The 14158-nt window shown below is 39.1% G+C and overlaps 1 protein-coding gene across 1 annotated transcript in view; it reads left to right on the plus strand.

The window, feature by feature from the left end:
• The window catches only part of LOC118773336 (inactive N-acetylated-alpha-linked acidic dipeptidase-like protein 2), a 237138-nt gene that overhangs the window by 73319 nt on the left and 149661 nt on the right, over nt 1-14158 (plus strand). The window contains exon 2 of the mRNA XM_036522222.1: nt 1274-1772. Coding sequence (XP_036378115.1) covers nt 1274-1772 — 499 coding nt within the window. The remainder of the gene's footprint in view (nt 1-1273; nt 1773-14158) is intronic.

Below are 14158 nucleotides of genomic sequence, written 5' to 3' on the forward strand. Positions count from 1 at the left end.
CACCTGCTAAATATGCTTTAGGACATATAATAATAGGACAATATTGTTTTGAGACGTCTGTCACATGTCAATCATGTGGAAAAGTTATAGACTGTATCATGATTTCATTCTAATTGATGGGTCTGTCTGTGAGCTAAGAAGCATTAAATTGCTGATGTTTTGGTGACTGAGCATCAGCTGTCATGCTGGAAATGAGAGTCATGTCTCACCACCAGTGCACTGCAGTCAAAGCACTTGGGAGAGGTCCTGAGGACTTCCTGCACTGCTGCTGGGGTGATGGCTTAAACCAACATTCACTTGCACCTCGAAGGGAGTGTCATCTCTGCATCTCTGCCAGGTAGAATGGAATTTTTTTCAGGAATGTTATCACTTGATGTGGAGGAAAACTGGTGTAATTTACTTACATCCCTGTCTCAACGACACCATTTTAAAACAATGAATGGCTTTCCTTGTCCACTAAACCAGGCAAAACTGAAATTCACGACACAACTTCTAAAGGTATAAGGCAAATTTGTAAGGAAATGTGAAAGTTTGAACTCTACATCAAGTATGCATATAGTCTTTTTCTCCAATTTGCTTCTTTTAGTCATTTCACTGTTAGAGGTGAAAGAAAGGTCTTTTTTCAATCAGACATATTTTACCTTGAAATAAAAGACATTCAGACCCTCCCTTTTGATGGTTGAACAGTAAGATATGTTTTGATACCAACAGAAATGCTGTAATGTTTAAAGTCAGTCTTACCATGAAGGTCTTTGAGGGAAAATGGCCTTGGTGCACTTCTGAGTACTGCAGTTTGTGGTTTTTGTTATTCGTGATTAGGCTGTTTGAGGTTGATGGCAGTATGTGTAAAAAAGGATACTTAAATTTGATGGTATGCCATGACTCTGTGCTCATTTTTATGAATTTGATCCCGCCAAGCCATCACCCTTAATGATCGTCTTTAGCAGCTGCAGTGAACAAAGTGTGTCCTCTTTCTCTTTCTGGTGCAGCCTTCCTCCCATGCAGTGAGAAGGGTAGTAAGAACCCAACCGGGAGGCAGAAACACTTCACTAAGGAGATTCAAATGGTACCCAGGGCATCGGTTACACACAGTGATATCACCTGGCTACAAATTGCCAGTTTAGTTATAGTTGCATGGATCATCCAATGTCCAGCATTCAAATTTTCACAGAGAAAAAAAAATGAGGCAGATTGAGATTTTCATCTTTGGCATTGAAATGATTCAATTTCTCACATTGCCAGCAGATAATGAGGGTTTTGTTGTTCTGTGCAGGTAAAGACATGGCCTACAGGAAGGTTCGTGCAGGCCATGGGGGACCTCTGCACTCTCAAGACCTGGAGAGCGAGGAGCTGCAGGCCACTGGCCTAGAGCTGGAGTGGGACATGGAGAAGGAGCTTGAGGAGCCAGGCCTGGATACCTTCCAGCTGGAGGACACCGAGCACCATCCCTCAGGCAACTCCACCAGGGCTGCCGACCTAGACATGGAACCCATCCAGCCCTCCACATCCCCACATGGGCGCTTTGAGCGCCTGCAGGAGGACCCGGATTATGTATCACATTTCAACAGACCTGCACCAAAGAACCAACGAAGGAGTGGTTGTCCATTGGCCCGTTATCTTCTGGTGGGCAGTGGCCTTTTCGTCCTGGGACTGATTATTGGTCGCTATGCTCACAGCACTGATAAACAAACATCAGGACCTCCTGCAGACACCGATCTCTACCAAAACGTACTACAAGACATCACTGCTGAGAAAATAAGAGCACATTTAAGGTAAGGTATAGAACTTTGTTTCATATTAAGTTAAATGTCTACTCTGTTGTGAAGGATACAGTATTTGTGTTTAAGACTCTAACAGATATGTAATAAGAGAATCTATTCCATGGGGTGAATATGCCCCATTTTCATAACACATCTTTAAGGTATATTGGTACAAGACAGCCATAGAGAATAAGTAAAACATAAAATAAAGTAATAAAATAATAAAGTAATAAAATGGTTAAAAGCATTTGTAAAAGCTGTGGATATTGCTTTCTGCAGTGAAGCCTTTTGCAGTTGTAGTTTTTTCTTCCTGGCCACTCATGGGTAATCAGCCGTGAATTGATTACCGCCAATTGTCTGGTAAATAATAGGATGTTGGAAAATGCAGCGATTTTACACTCAGGACTCAAGCGTTACTCTCAGAGGGCATTTAAGGCTGTAGAAACAAGTAACACTTTTGCACTCAGAAGAAACAGATGTGGGCTTTCCCAAAAAAGCCTCTGTGGGGCCTGTGTCTTCCTTACAAAGACAGTCTCCGAGCCAAAGTACAGTAGAGTCTCACCCTGCAAGTGACAACCAGGACTGATTGTGTAGTGACTGTCAGGCAGAGAGGAATCCCAACCAGGTACTAATGTTAAATGCTGAGAAACCTCAAGTGGCATGATAGTGTTTTTGAGCCCCGGATCATGGAATGCATGTATATTTGTGTCAGAAAGATAACTCCATTTCCACTGAGCTGAAACAGTCTGACTGTTCTCAGAGCGGGCTTTGTTGTTGCTTGTATTCATTATTAATTTTGTGGCATTTATTTTTCAAGAAGCAGCACCAACAGCAAATCTTGTCTTCTCAAGAAAGGACCCACAAATGTTAAAATATGAAGGGATCTGAAAACAGGAACTCAAACCACTTTTCATTGTGCATTCACTTTGTGTACAGCTGAGTCTTACTGCCATTTTTCCATTATGCGGCTTTTGGAAAGAAGTGCATTTTTACAGACATAATTACATTCTTTACTCTTGAAGAGCAGAGGAAAACCTGCAATCTTACTTTACAAGATTGTATGTCCTTGTTGGACAAATGATATTGTGGCAATTGAAGAAGATTAGGTAAGGAGAGCATCTTAAATACAATGCCATCTTAGTGAATGTCATTTTCCACATTAGGTAAAACCCACACCAGTGTATGCTGATTTCTGGATGGAAAACAAGAATCCCTTTGAAGAGTTTGCCTAATTGGTTCAAAAGAAATGCTAATAATGTAGTTAAAACATATTGTACTGTCTAAACTCAGTATTTGTTCACTCTCATCATTTATTTCAGTATTGCCATGGCCACAGATAAAGTTGGTTGAATTGTGTTATTTTCCTAGTATTTTTAAAAATACCTTCTTCAACCACCTTAAAGTTCATACTTGAAAGTGTTTCTGTAAACTATGAGAAAAAACCCTCAATGTAGCCACTTTTTTGTGGCAATTTAATGGTGTGGCTTTATGAGAGAGTATCTTGCTGACAATGCTTTTTACATGGTGTCTTACGGTGGATTGATTGGGAATAAAATGCAGATTATTGGTGCAGGATAGTTGTAGGGGAAGTGGATGTAATGTTATTACTCCTGTGTTAATCAGTAAGTCTCTGTTTGTTTGTCTCAAAATGAAGTATTTGATAAAGTTGTGGATGTATTTCAGTGAAACGTGGTGAAATAACTTTTGGACCAGGCAGAAATGACTTGAGTTAATGGCTGTTAAGATAACTATTGAGGATGGGGGAGGTAAGCAGTACACTGAGTGCCATTTTACTTTAACAGATGACAGCTTCGTTAGACAGATGCCGCTGTATATCACTCAAAATTTCCACTTCATTTTACAGGATTAATATATGTGGATTTTGTCAGACAAGAAAAGCAATGAAAATATACTGACTCCAACAGTTGCTCTTAAAGTAAATTATTTCTCTTGGGAAAAGTATTTGATGAGTTTTCTCTATTTCTTAATTGCATGCAAATAATTAGATTTTTTTTACAGCATTCATCCAGCCATGATGTATCTGAAGGCATTCTATGTTAGTCATTTGAATGTGTGCATAGTTAAAGTGATCATTAACATTTTTATGTACAGTATCAGTAGTTTGCTTACATTTTCTCCTTGTCTTTGTTTAATGAATCCATTATTGCATGTTGAATAGACTTAAGTAGCGACATTGATATTGTTTTGGCTCATTAGTGTGTTTATTTCTTCGATTTTTTGTTCCCATTTACACTTCAAAGACTATGCAAGGGTGAAAACATTTCCCGCTAAATGGGATTAGCCCAAAATCCCTAGAAGAATTACATTTCCTACTGTTATGCCTCTCTGATGGTATCCTTTATCACCGTTGGACACTTTCTCCTAATTATACACTGTAATTGATACAGTAACACACTTCTGGTGCTTTTGCTCTTTCTTTGGAATTTAAATAAATAATCCCAAGGTCAAAGTGCTGGAGCACATAAGAGGACCTCATTAAACAAGCCAGTCACCTGGAAGCAACTGTCAAGCTGCACACCTTAAAAACTGGCAAACGCAGTTAGTAAAGAGATTGACTTTTTAAGAGAGGTTGCAACAGCAATTGGTAATCTACCTTTGGATCATCCCTTCATAACAAAGATCCAATGAATCGAGAGACACATAGATTGGACACAGGGTTCAGATCTGGAGAGTCAGAATTCACAGTCTGACATGCAGTTTCTCATCTGTATTTGGTGAAGACAAGGAAATGGGAGGTCAGAGGGGGGAAGTGATAAAGAGATTCAAAGGCAGCTGTTGTGTTTCATTCTCGTCATATGAGTCCTGGTCTGTTTGAACTTCAGTGAGTTGGTTCAGCTTTTCATAGAGTTTGGCGACCTGGAATTTGGAAATCAGTTTGTGCTTCACAAAATCATGATGGACCATCAAATGTTTCTAGCTCTGTCAGCTTCGGTGAGGGGCTCAGAAGTGCATATGATAACAAAATACCAAATCCCTGATAGATTGTAAATGACAGTAATTTAACAGCTGAATAAACTGAGAGCAGTGTTGTAAATGTATCCACATGGAAAGAAACAAATTTTATTGGCAGGACTCCTGTTGAAACCCCGTTGCCTTTTTTTCAAACGGGCTGATTGTGCTCAACCAACATGTGGTCTGTTTTGCAGTGATGCCAAATTTAATTCATATAGACAGTCTTCAGTTAATGATTAACAAGAGTTGTATTAACCCTGCTGGCAGGGTGCCATTCAGTGATGCAACAGTAGCTTATGAGTAAACAACACAGATATTACAAGATCAAAATGTGTGTAAGCAGTGATTCCTCTTGATTTCTTTTGAGGAGATGTGTTTCAGTGAAAAGACATATTTGTGCATACATGAGGAAATGTTGCAGTTTTTCTCATGTTGCTCATGTTCATGTTTCTCATGTGACTCTCATGTTCATCATGTCCTGCTCTTCTGTAGAATATGTAAAGTAAACAAGTAATGAATCAAACAAAAAACTTTTTGTAATGGCTTTTTCTTATGGAAGCCTGTTTTAGAAGGACTCAGTAATTTCAGTGAATAAGGTAATTAACCATGCCATGAGATCAATGACCCCCTTGGGATGAAGCACAGATATCAGAGCAGAGAGGCGACACCCAAACAGACACCAGCAATCAGAGAGAAAATAATGAGGATCTGCCAAGGTGAGTCTTGGCAAGGGGAGTGTACCCATTTATCAGTGCTGAACGTAAAGGGGAACAGTGAGTGGAGTGTGGACAAAGGAATCGCAGAGGGGGGCTAGAGGTGTGCATTTAAAAAGGTCAAGAGTTACTAAGAGTGAAGCGCGCTCACCTCTGGAGGACAGTGCGATCTTGTCAGGGAAGCAGACTAGTAGTCCTACCACGGGTGACACACAGGTGTGTTTTTAAACTTCAAGAGGAGTTGGGTCACTTTGAATGTGACCTGAGGGGAGCAGACAAGATACTGGAGATATCTGATTCTTTGTATATATAACGTAGCCATATGTTATTGATGCTTATAAAAGGTTATTGAAATATGGGGTCGCTCAAATTCAGAATTATGTATTCAGTTTAACTGGGGCCCCAGCATATGTAGTGGTTGAAGAGCTGGATGCACTCATATCCAGAAGGGGCCATGTTTGCATCCCTAGAGGGTCAGTACTTTTCTATCATTGATTATTGTATCCACACTGAATTGCTTGATTAAACATCCAACTGTATAATTGGGTGTTATGTAAAATGCAAATTTATCTGAACAGGGGTGCATTAAATTAGACCCATAGAGGAAACTAATGAATTGTATAAACAAACAAGGAAATATCACATTCAACCTAAAACAACAGTTAAATGAAATTTAAGTGTGAAATAGTGTATCATATTTGCTCAACTCTAACCAGTGTACATGGACTGCAAGCTATCTTTCCCTGTCTGTTGTAAGGTGGTGTTTTTATTTAATTTGTATTGTGACTCATTTGCCTTGCTGATTCCATATGCACCTCTCCGCCACTCTTGCAAGTGGAATCAAAACTGGTTTTTACTGCCTTGGCATGATCTCCACAGCAAATGACTGCTTTTTATTCTCTTTCAAAGGCGGCAAGAGATGCTATTTCTGACTGAGAGGATCCTCTGGGAATTTTTACTGTTGTAGAGTAGACATTTGTAATTTATTATGAATAAAAGGGGATGTTTATAGGTACAATAGCTAGTCTGTCTGGTGTCCTGGGTGGCAATGGGTTAACTTTTGCTTGCCTGATTCACATTTTGCTCTGTTTAAAAATTGCACTCTCCTCACATCCAAGTTCACGCAGCAAAATTAAGGGGAGCCAGGTTGCAGTAATTAAGATAGGATACCTAGCTTTGTGGCTAGCACCCTAAAATTACAGACACTCCATGGCACACTGTCTCTGAACAGGCAAATTCATAGTTTGTTCTCATTCTTCAACTCTAATTTCATAACACTGTTTGAATATTGTGGAAATGAAAGTGGCAATTTAATGAATTTAGTAATTAACACAGTGGCACTAAAAGACTAAAGGGAATTGAAGCTTGTCATTGGTTGAACCCATTCACAGGCAAAACATTTGATGAGCAATGTTGCATCTAATGAATTTAAAAGCAATGTTTTTGAAAGCAACTCACCTGCCAATTTAAATGAACTCACCAACCCACCACGATTTCACACTTGCACTATTCTTGTTTGAATTTGCTCAGTGCCATTTGATTTAAAACAATCTTTTGCTTATTCATTCATTGAAACAATTTCATTTAATGCTTGATTCAATTTGATATAGTGCCATAATTATGCAGGATATTTGTTGCAATTTTATTATGGTGGCAATTCATTGCTTTATTTGCTACTGTAGACTGATCTCATTGCATGTGATCCACCCATTGTTAGCATTATTATTCCATGTCCACTACTTCTGCTCCTCAGACTCTGACTTTGAATGCCCTTGGGGCTTGTGAGTGACACCTGCATACCCATATGAAGTGAATGAGCATGACCTTAAATAAACACTGCTGCTGCATTATTTAGGCTATATTACCACACTTGCCCGCAGGTGTAGGGGGCATTTTAGCTCAGACCGGTGGAGTTACGTGTACCCTTTCTGTACAGCTACATGACCAGCAATCATACAGCCACATCCTTTGAAAGACCCCGGACCTGCAGTGTACTCTGTCTAGCCAGGACATTGAGAACAGCACCTAGACCACAATTATAATCACACTGAGGAGGAAAGCTTTTTTTGTTATAGCAGGATTAACACCATTGTTGCTCTGTATGGGAAATATGGAGATTTTCTTTGGACGTGCCAGGAAAACTGTGTATTCTCTATTATGAATGACAATAGAACTGAATACCCTGAATAAGTAGAACTGAATATTGTCATGGGATTTTCATGTCATACTTTGAGAAATGTTACAGCTGCAGACTTTCCATACGTAACCTCCATGGGAATAGAATAATGAAGGAACTGGGTGACAATGTGAACAATTGCCAAAATGGAATAAAGCTATTGTTGTATGACAGTTATATTAATAAAATGGGCTGGGTTATAACAAAAATAATAGAAAAGGAATTAATTCAGATGCTATAAAAGGAGAGGTCTGTATTGGCGTTCACATTTTGCTTTATCTCTCAGAAACATTGTGATTTTAGCATCTTTTGTGTAGGCATGTTATATGTTGTGTGTGTAGGTTGTGTGTGTGTGAGTGCGTTGATGTGTGTGTGTGCATGTTATATGTATCGATATGTTGGGATGTGAAATACTCAGCTCAGGGATACGAAGATTTACAGCTCCACTGCTCTGTGTGACTGTTGTACTGCCAACTCAGCATTCAGGCTGTTCACACAGCGTTGAGGATGATCATTTGAATATGCATGTTGCCATTGATTGCGGGTGAATATAATTGATATTCCTGGAGTGTAAATCAATATTAATAACTGTAAATTGCAATGGCCATATAATAATTGGGAGACAACTGTTGACTCCTGTTTCTCACACAAAAACATGATATGATGTCCACATGAAGTTGATTAAAACTGACATTAGTTGTAGGTGTGGTGGAAATGTCAATACATTCTTATCTGATGCGCTGCTGTTGTACCGTGGAAAATCTATCGCTAATATGGTATTATTTTTTTCTCCTGAAGCAGGCTGATTTTGAAAGACATCTGTGAATGAAATTACTATAAAATCTGTTATCTTCCCTTTGCTTTTGGGAAGGACAACAGCAGTGCTGCACTCTGTCCTATGGGTGCTCCATGAACTAACCTTCCACCTAACACAAGGAATTCTTACAATGTAATGGATGGTCCCAGTCCCCATTTGTCAAGGATGTTGATTGATGAGGGGTTAGGGTTTGGTCTCTGCTAGGGTTTGTGTGCGTCACTATTATCAGATCTAGAATCACAGTGTTTGGCTGGAGATGTGGACCTCAAAAACTGAGTAACCTTTGTTTCTACCTTGACCAAAGTTTGAACGGGGAAGCCACAGGGAGGTAAAATTGAGTCTCACTGAACTGAGTATTATGGATCAGGTAACAGGGGAAAACGGATGCAGAAGCATTGCAGATTACAGGTGATTCCAACAACATTCAGGAAGACCCTGCAGCATGAAAGCACTTTAAGAAGTTAACTTTTAAATCTGAAATCCTTATTTTCCAAGCTGATCACCACAGAGTCAGCCAGGCTGAGCTGTTGTATATAACCAGCCTTTGCTCATTTGGATCCAAACTTTTCAGAGTGTGAAACCCAAAATTTGAGTTGTAAAAAGTAATTAAAGTTAAAGTGGAACTCAGTGTGCACTCAGTGTGGATCACTTAGGGCTACGCAAGAGGGCTATTCCTCAGTGTATGTGTATGGCTCACATGCAGATATGTGACACCCTGAACCAGCTGCTATCAAGTATGAGATTATCTCAAAACCAGTGTCTCCATGCAGATTATTTTGTTATTAGTGACATCAGTGGCATGAAGGCAAAGGCATGCCTTGGAGAAGCACTCTCCCCTGTCCCTTTCTGTATTATTTCAGCAGTGATACCTTTCAAATATCAAATCTTTAGGTGCATATGAAGAAACCTACTGCATTTTATCAAGGTTTCATCGTGTAATTCACTACATTGCTGCAAATAGTTAGATTGTTGTTATTTTAATGTATTACTTATTCATAATCATGAAAGGGGGGCCATAAAATGTGACAGCAGAATCAACATAACGAGACTTGAAGCAATTTTTCCTGTTTATCTATCTGTTTATGTATTATGTAGGACAATAAAAAGGTCTTTCTACCAAAAGACCTGATAGAAATGAATATTTGAAGTGGAAACAACTACATCCAGTGTCAGCCCGAGGCAATGTCACCACCAGGTATTTTTCTAAAGGGTAACAGATACTTGATAATTGAGAACACAGTTAATAATAATAAAACTACAGACATAAGAGCAATTTTACATCTTCACATCAATACATCATACATACATTTTACATCAATATTGGACCATTCTTCGAGAAGGAAAGCTTTCAGTTCTTTATGAAACGAAGGAGATGGAAATCTGTTCATCAGTCTAATGTCCCAGAAGTTTCCATAAAGAAGCAGTGACATTTTGGTCTGGTGATTGTGGAGGCCGTAGAAGGTGTTTGACTTCATCCTGGTGTTCATCCACACTTGAATTCATTTAGCAATGTGTATGGGAGCATTTTAGCAACTATTACGTTAAGTATCCATCTATCACCATCTGTAGGCATTGATTTAAGACAATACTTTCTCTCTTCCTCACTTATTCTGAATTTTTCCTTGTTTGGAGTATACCGTCATGATTGTTGATATGATTCCCCTTGACGCATTAAATAATTTTGTTGTTTCTGTGACTGGAAGGACCTAGGTTGGGCATCATTTTTCAAAATGTATTAAATCTCTTGTGTTGTTTTAGAAACTCACATATCACAGTGTTGATTTTGAAACATTATTTTGTTACCACTGTATAATTTGCTGTCTATCCAAAAGGAGCATCGATAGTTCAGCTTTGCATCATGTCAGGTATTTTTAAGTGGTTATATTTTCCATTAGTGTGTTTCATAAGAACAAGTTTTCTGAATTTGTGGTTCACAATATCTGGCTTATACAAAAGTGTGTTATTTAGCAGTGTTATTTACCTGTCCCCTGCAAGAACAGAGGAAAAAAAGGATCCCCAATGCTGTTAGGAAAAGAAGTCAATTACAACTGATGAAAAAGCAAATTAGAAGTCATTTTTGAAACTCCTAATTTGTCAGTGTGCCCCCAAAACCATTAACCACTTTGAGCATTCTAAAACAGTAGGTATTAATGATAGTATGGGTCAATCAGTTTAATATATAATATATATCTGTCTATATCTATATCTCTCACTGCTGTGAGGCACAATATTCAATTTTCAGATCCCATTTAATTAGGTAATTTGGTTGTGTTTTTATTTTAACATCCAAGGGCACCTCAGTCCCTTTTTGCTCTTTTTCTTTGGTCAGTTTCTGGTCATGCATCTGCGAAAGGGAATTCTCCAGAAATTTCAACCATTTGGGTTCTTAAGTAGCCTGTCTGCCATACAGTGGGGGAAGACAGTGTGCAGGGCTTCCACTGACGAAAGATCACTTAAAGAGAAAGTGCATAACCCTTCATCTCTAATGAGTCACCCTCTTTATCTCTCTCACAAAGCCGTGTTAAGGCTGAATAATAAGTAGCTTATGAGCACGGGGCTTTACGGTGTGCCTCTAAACACTGGACATCCATCCACTCAAGGGTAGATTAAATACGGTAAGTGCTACATTAAGCAACAGCATAAAGAACATTGTTGTAATGAAAGCAGGCGTTGTAGAAGCACATCCTGCACTGAAATTGACAGTTGTGTGCTTTTTTGTATTCAGCACAGGGTTTAGGTCGAACATTTTGGATTAAGTTGCAGCACCAAAGCACTATATTATTCATCCGCTTTGTAATAGGATCTGCTCGTAAATACATTGATTCAATTTTTGTCATAAGCATATTGATGTTGCTGTGTTAGCCAGTGGGTAATGGAATTCAAACCTGTCAGAATTCCATCTCTGAGAGTGTAGACTCACATTAAAAATCCTGATTCTCATTTTTTGTCTTTGGTGTGTGTGTGTAATATGCAGAGATCCACACTGCATATGGCAGTTATTTCCCATCAGAACTTTGATACTGGTCCACTGTGGATCATTGCTTGCTTCATTTTATTCACACATTTTCACGATTCATATCCTGTACAACCTTTGTTACTGTGCAGTCAATATTACTGGCTTGCGAAGTCCTTTCCAGTGTAGAGTGACACATTACTTCCACAATAGTCTGAAATTTGAGTATTACTCTCTCAAATTCAGCTTGACCACATTTATTTGATCAAGAAAATCAAGCATGTACACAGCATAGACGGAGTGTGGAGGGTTTTTTTTGCAGGATATTGACACAGATTAAAATCTTCCCATATACTGACATGTGAATAACACTGAATTCAACACTTACATTTGATTGTGTGCAAGTGCAACTGCCCTTTTTAAACATTTGAACTGTCAGCATATCTGTTGTTTTCCTGATTGTCAGTTGTGAAAAGCATATTTCAGGCTCTTTTTACTTTTTGAGGGATGTCAATATAATGCTGTGATATGTGCTCAGTAATTGTATGGTCTTTAGCACAAATTACATTTTTTGGTAATGATATGATTGCTGTACGTCTATCACATGGTGTCAATTTGGGAGAATTCTGTGACTGAAAATTGGAGCACAGACAAACTTGGTACATAGAGTCGTAATATAAACCAATATACTGTATTCAATTCAGCAGTCTAGACTTAAACTGACAGTGCTTTCTGGACTTTTGCAATACTTTTACCATAATCATGCCCAAAGCATTGCATTTAAAGGTGTGAACATTTCTTAGTATTAGAAGTAGTCACAGTATTACTAGTATTTTTTTATGTTGTTTATTAAAACATATCATTTTTAAGTTGTCACTCCAGAGTTTTAAACCATTGAGTTGGCCGACAGAGCTCAAAATGGCCCCCCCCTCTGGCATAAAGCTGGCGTGAATAATTGGGCTGCACTCTGAGGTTCTCTTCCTCAGTGGTGTGTGGACGCTCCCTCCATATCACATGGGCTGCTTCCCAGCCAGGCACAGCCTCATAGGCCCTGACACAAATGCCACTCAAATGTGACAAGACAGGCAGGTGTCAGTGAAAGGTCACAGCCGATGGGGCCAAACAGCTCGGCCCAAACGAAGGCTGTTATGGGCAGCTGTTAAGAGGACTTAGATAATATCACACACATCTGAATATCTTCCACGGGGCAATTTTGGAGTAGTCTGGGTTTTTCTCCCTAGATGCTGAAAAATGCTTTGTTTTTCTTTGCTATGAAGATCTTTGATGTATCAACACTTTTTTTGGATGGCTTGCTTTAATCTCATGTGATGGGCCCACAACAGATGTGAGTCTAATAATAAAAACATTTCTTCAGAGCTGAGCTGCAGGGGTCCTTCATGATACGTGAGCATCCGTAATGCATGGTCCACATTGAGGTATTACCTGATACTTAGATTTACCTCTTGACATGTTTTAATGGATCCCCTCCATCTGGTCTCTCTATTCTTTGTAGTTGGAGCGTGTGTATGTGTGTGCGTGTGTGTCTGTGTGTGTTGGGGGGGGGCTAGCCAACAACAGGTGACCACAATGGTCTCATCTAATTGCCTGCAGAGCCATAGCCTGCTGGCTCATGGGGACATGCAGGAATTACTGGACCGCTCTGGGCTCATTATCTCCACAGCAGCCTGCTGATTAAGCTCTGTGGGACTACAGTGAAACCAGGCATTGGAGGTCAAAGGTACCGATATATAGGATCAGTTCTCTTTCCAGTGTGGGAGTTTAAAAGTTCAGGAGAAGTCTGTCTGAGGTGGGCAAACAACACCAAAGAAGGAGATGTATTATTAAAGACCAGAATCTTTTTGATGTATGAATACATTTTTTTCCTCAAGTCCCATAGTAGTAGTATGTCCTCGTTGTTAGTTGAAGTTATGCACTTCTGCTAGTGGGAATGAAGAGGTTCCTCTTGTGCTTTGCAGATTTCATAAACATTTTTCATCCCTTTGGATGTCAGCTGCATCAGTAGCTTGTCATATCCCCCATTACATCCATTACTTCAGAAATAGGCTTTGGTGAGGTACATTGGTACCTTTTCTGGATTCCCATTGAATCTTGAATGTGATGGTTGAAATTGGTTCAGAATATGTGGTTCAAACTGCATGACACACACCTCCAGTCAAAAATTAAGTTCAGTTTGTTATGTTGGTCAGATATGGCCCCTTAAGCACCTACTGGTAGTACAGCAGTGGCATATTCTTGTTGTTTTGATAATGGAACACAGTCACATAAGTTGTGACTTTCACATCATGACTTCACAGTTGCATGATGTAGCATGCGCTTGTCAATCTCTCAAATTATGTATCATGATACATCTGAAATGTGCTTGTCATGCAGTGGAAGAGCATACATATATATACACATACATACATACAGTGGAGCTACAAAGTCTACACACCCTTTTAAAATGTCTTGTGTTTGGTGTCTGAAAAATCTGTGTAGTCAGACTTTTTTAGCTTTATTTACACAATATCAGAGTGAAAATCAGATGCCTTAGATGCCTTTCAAAAACAGTTTTAAAAATGAAAGAGTTTCGTTGAATAAGTCTGCACGCCCTGAAATTAATACTTGGTGAAAGCACCTTTTGTTTTGATAACTGCAGTGAGTCTGTATAATTGTCTTTCTTATTTGCAGTATAATTTGAGTTTACTTAAGTTGCAAGGGGATGGCTAATAAACAGCTCTCTTCAGGTCAGTCCAAAGATTTTAAATG

This window comes from Megalops cyprinoides, chromosome 2 (genome assembly GCF_013368585.1).
Source record: "Megalops cyprinoides isolate fMegCyp1 chromosome 2, fMegCyp1.pri, whole genome shotgun sequence".
NCBI lineage: Eukaryota > Metazoa > Chordata > Actinopteri > Elopiformes > Megalopidae > Megalops > Megalops cyprinoides.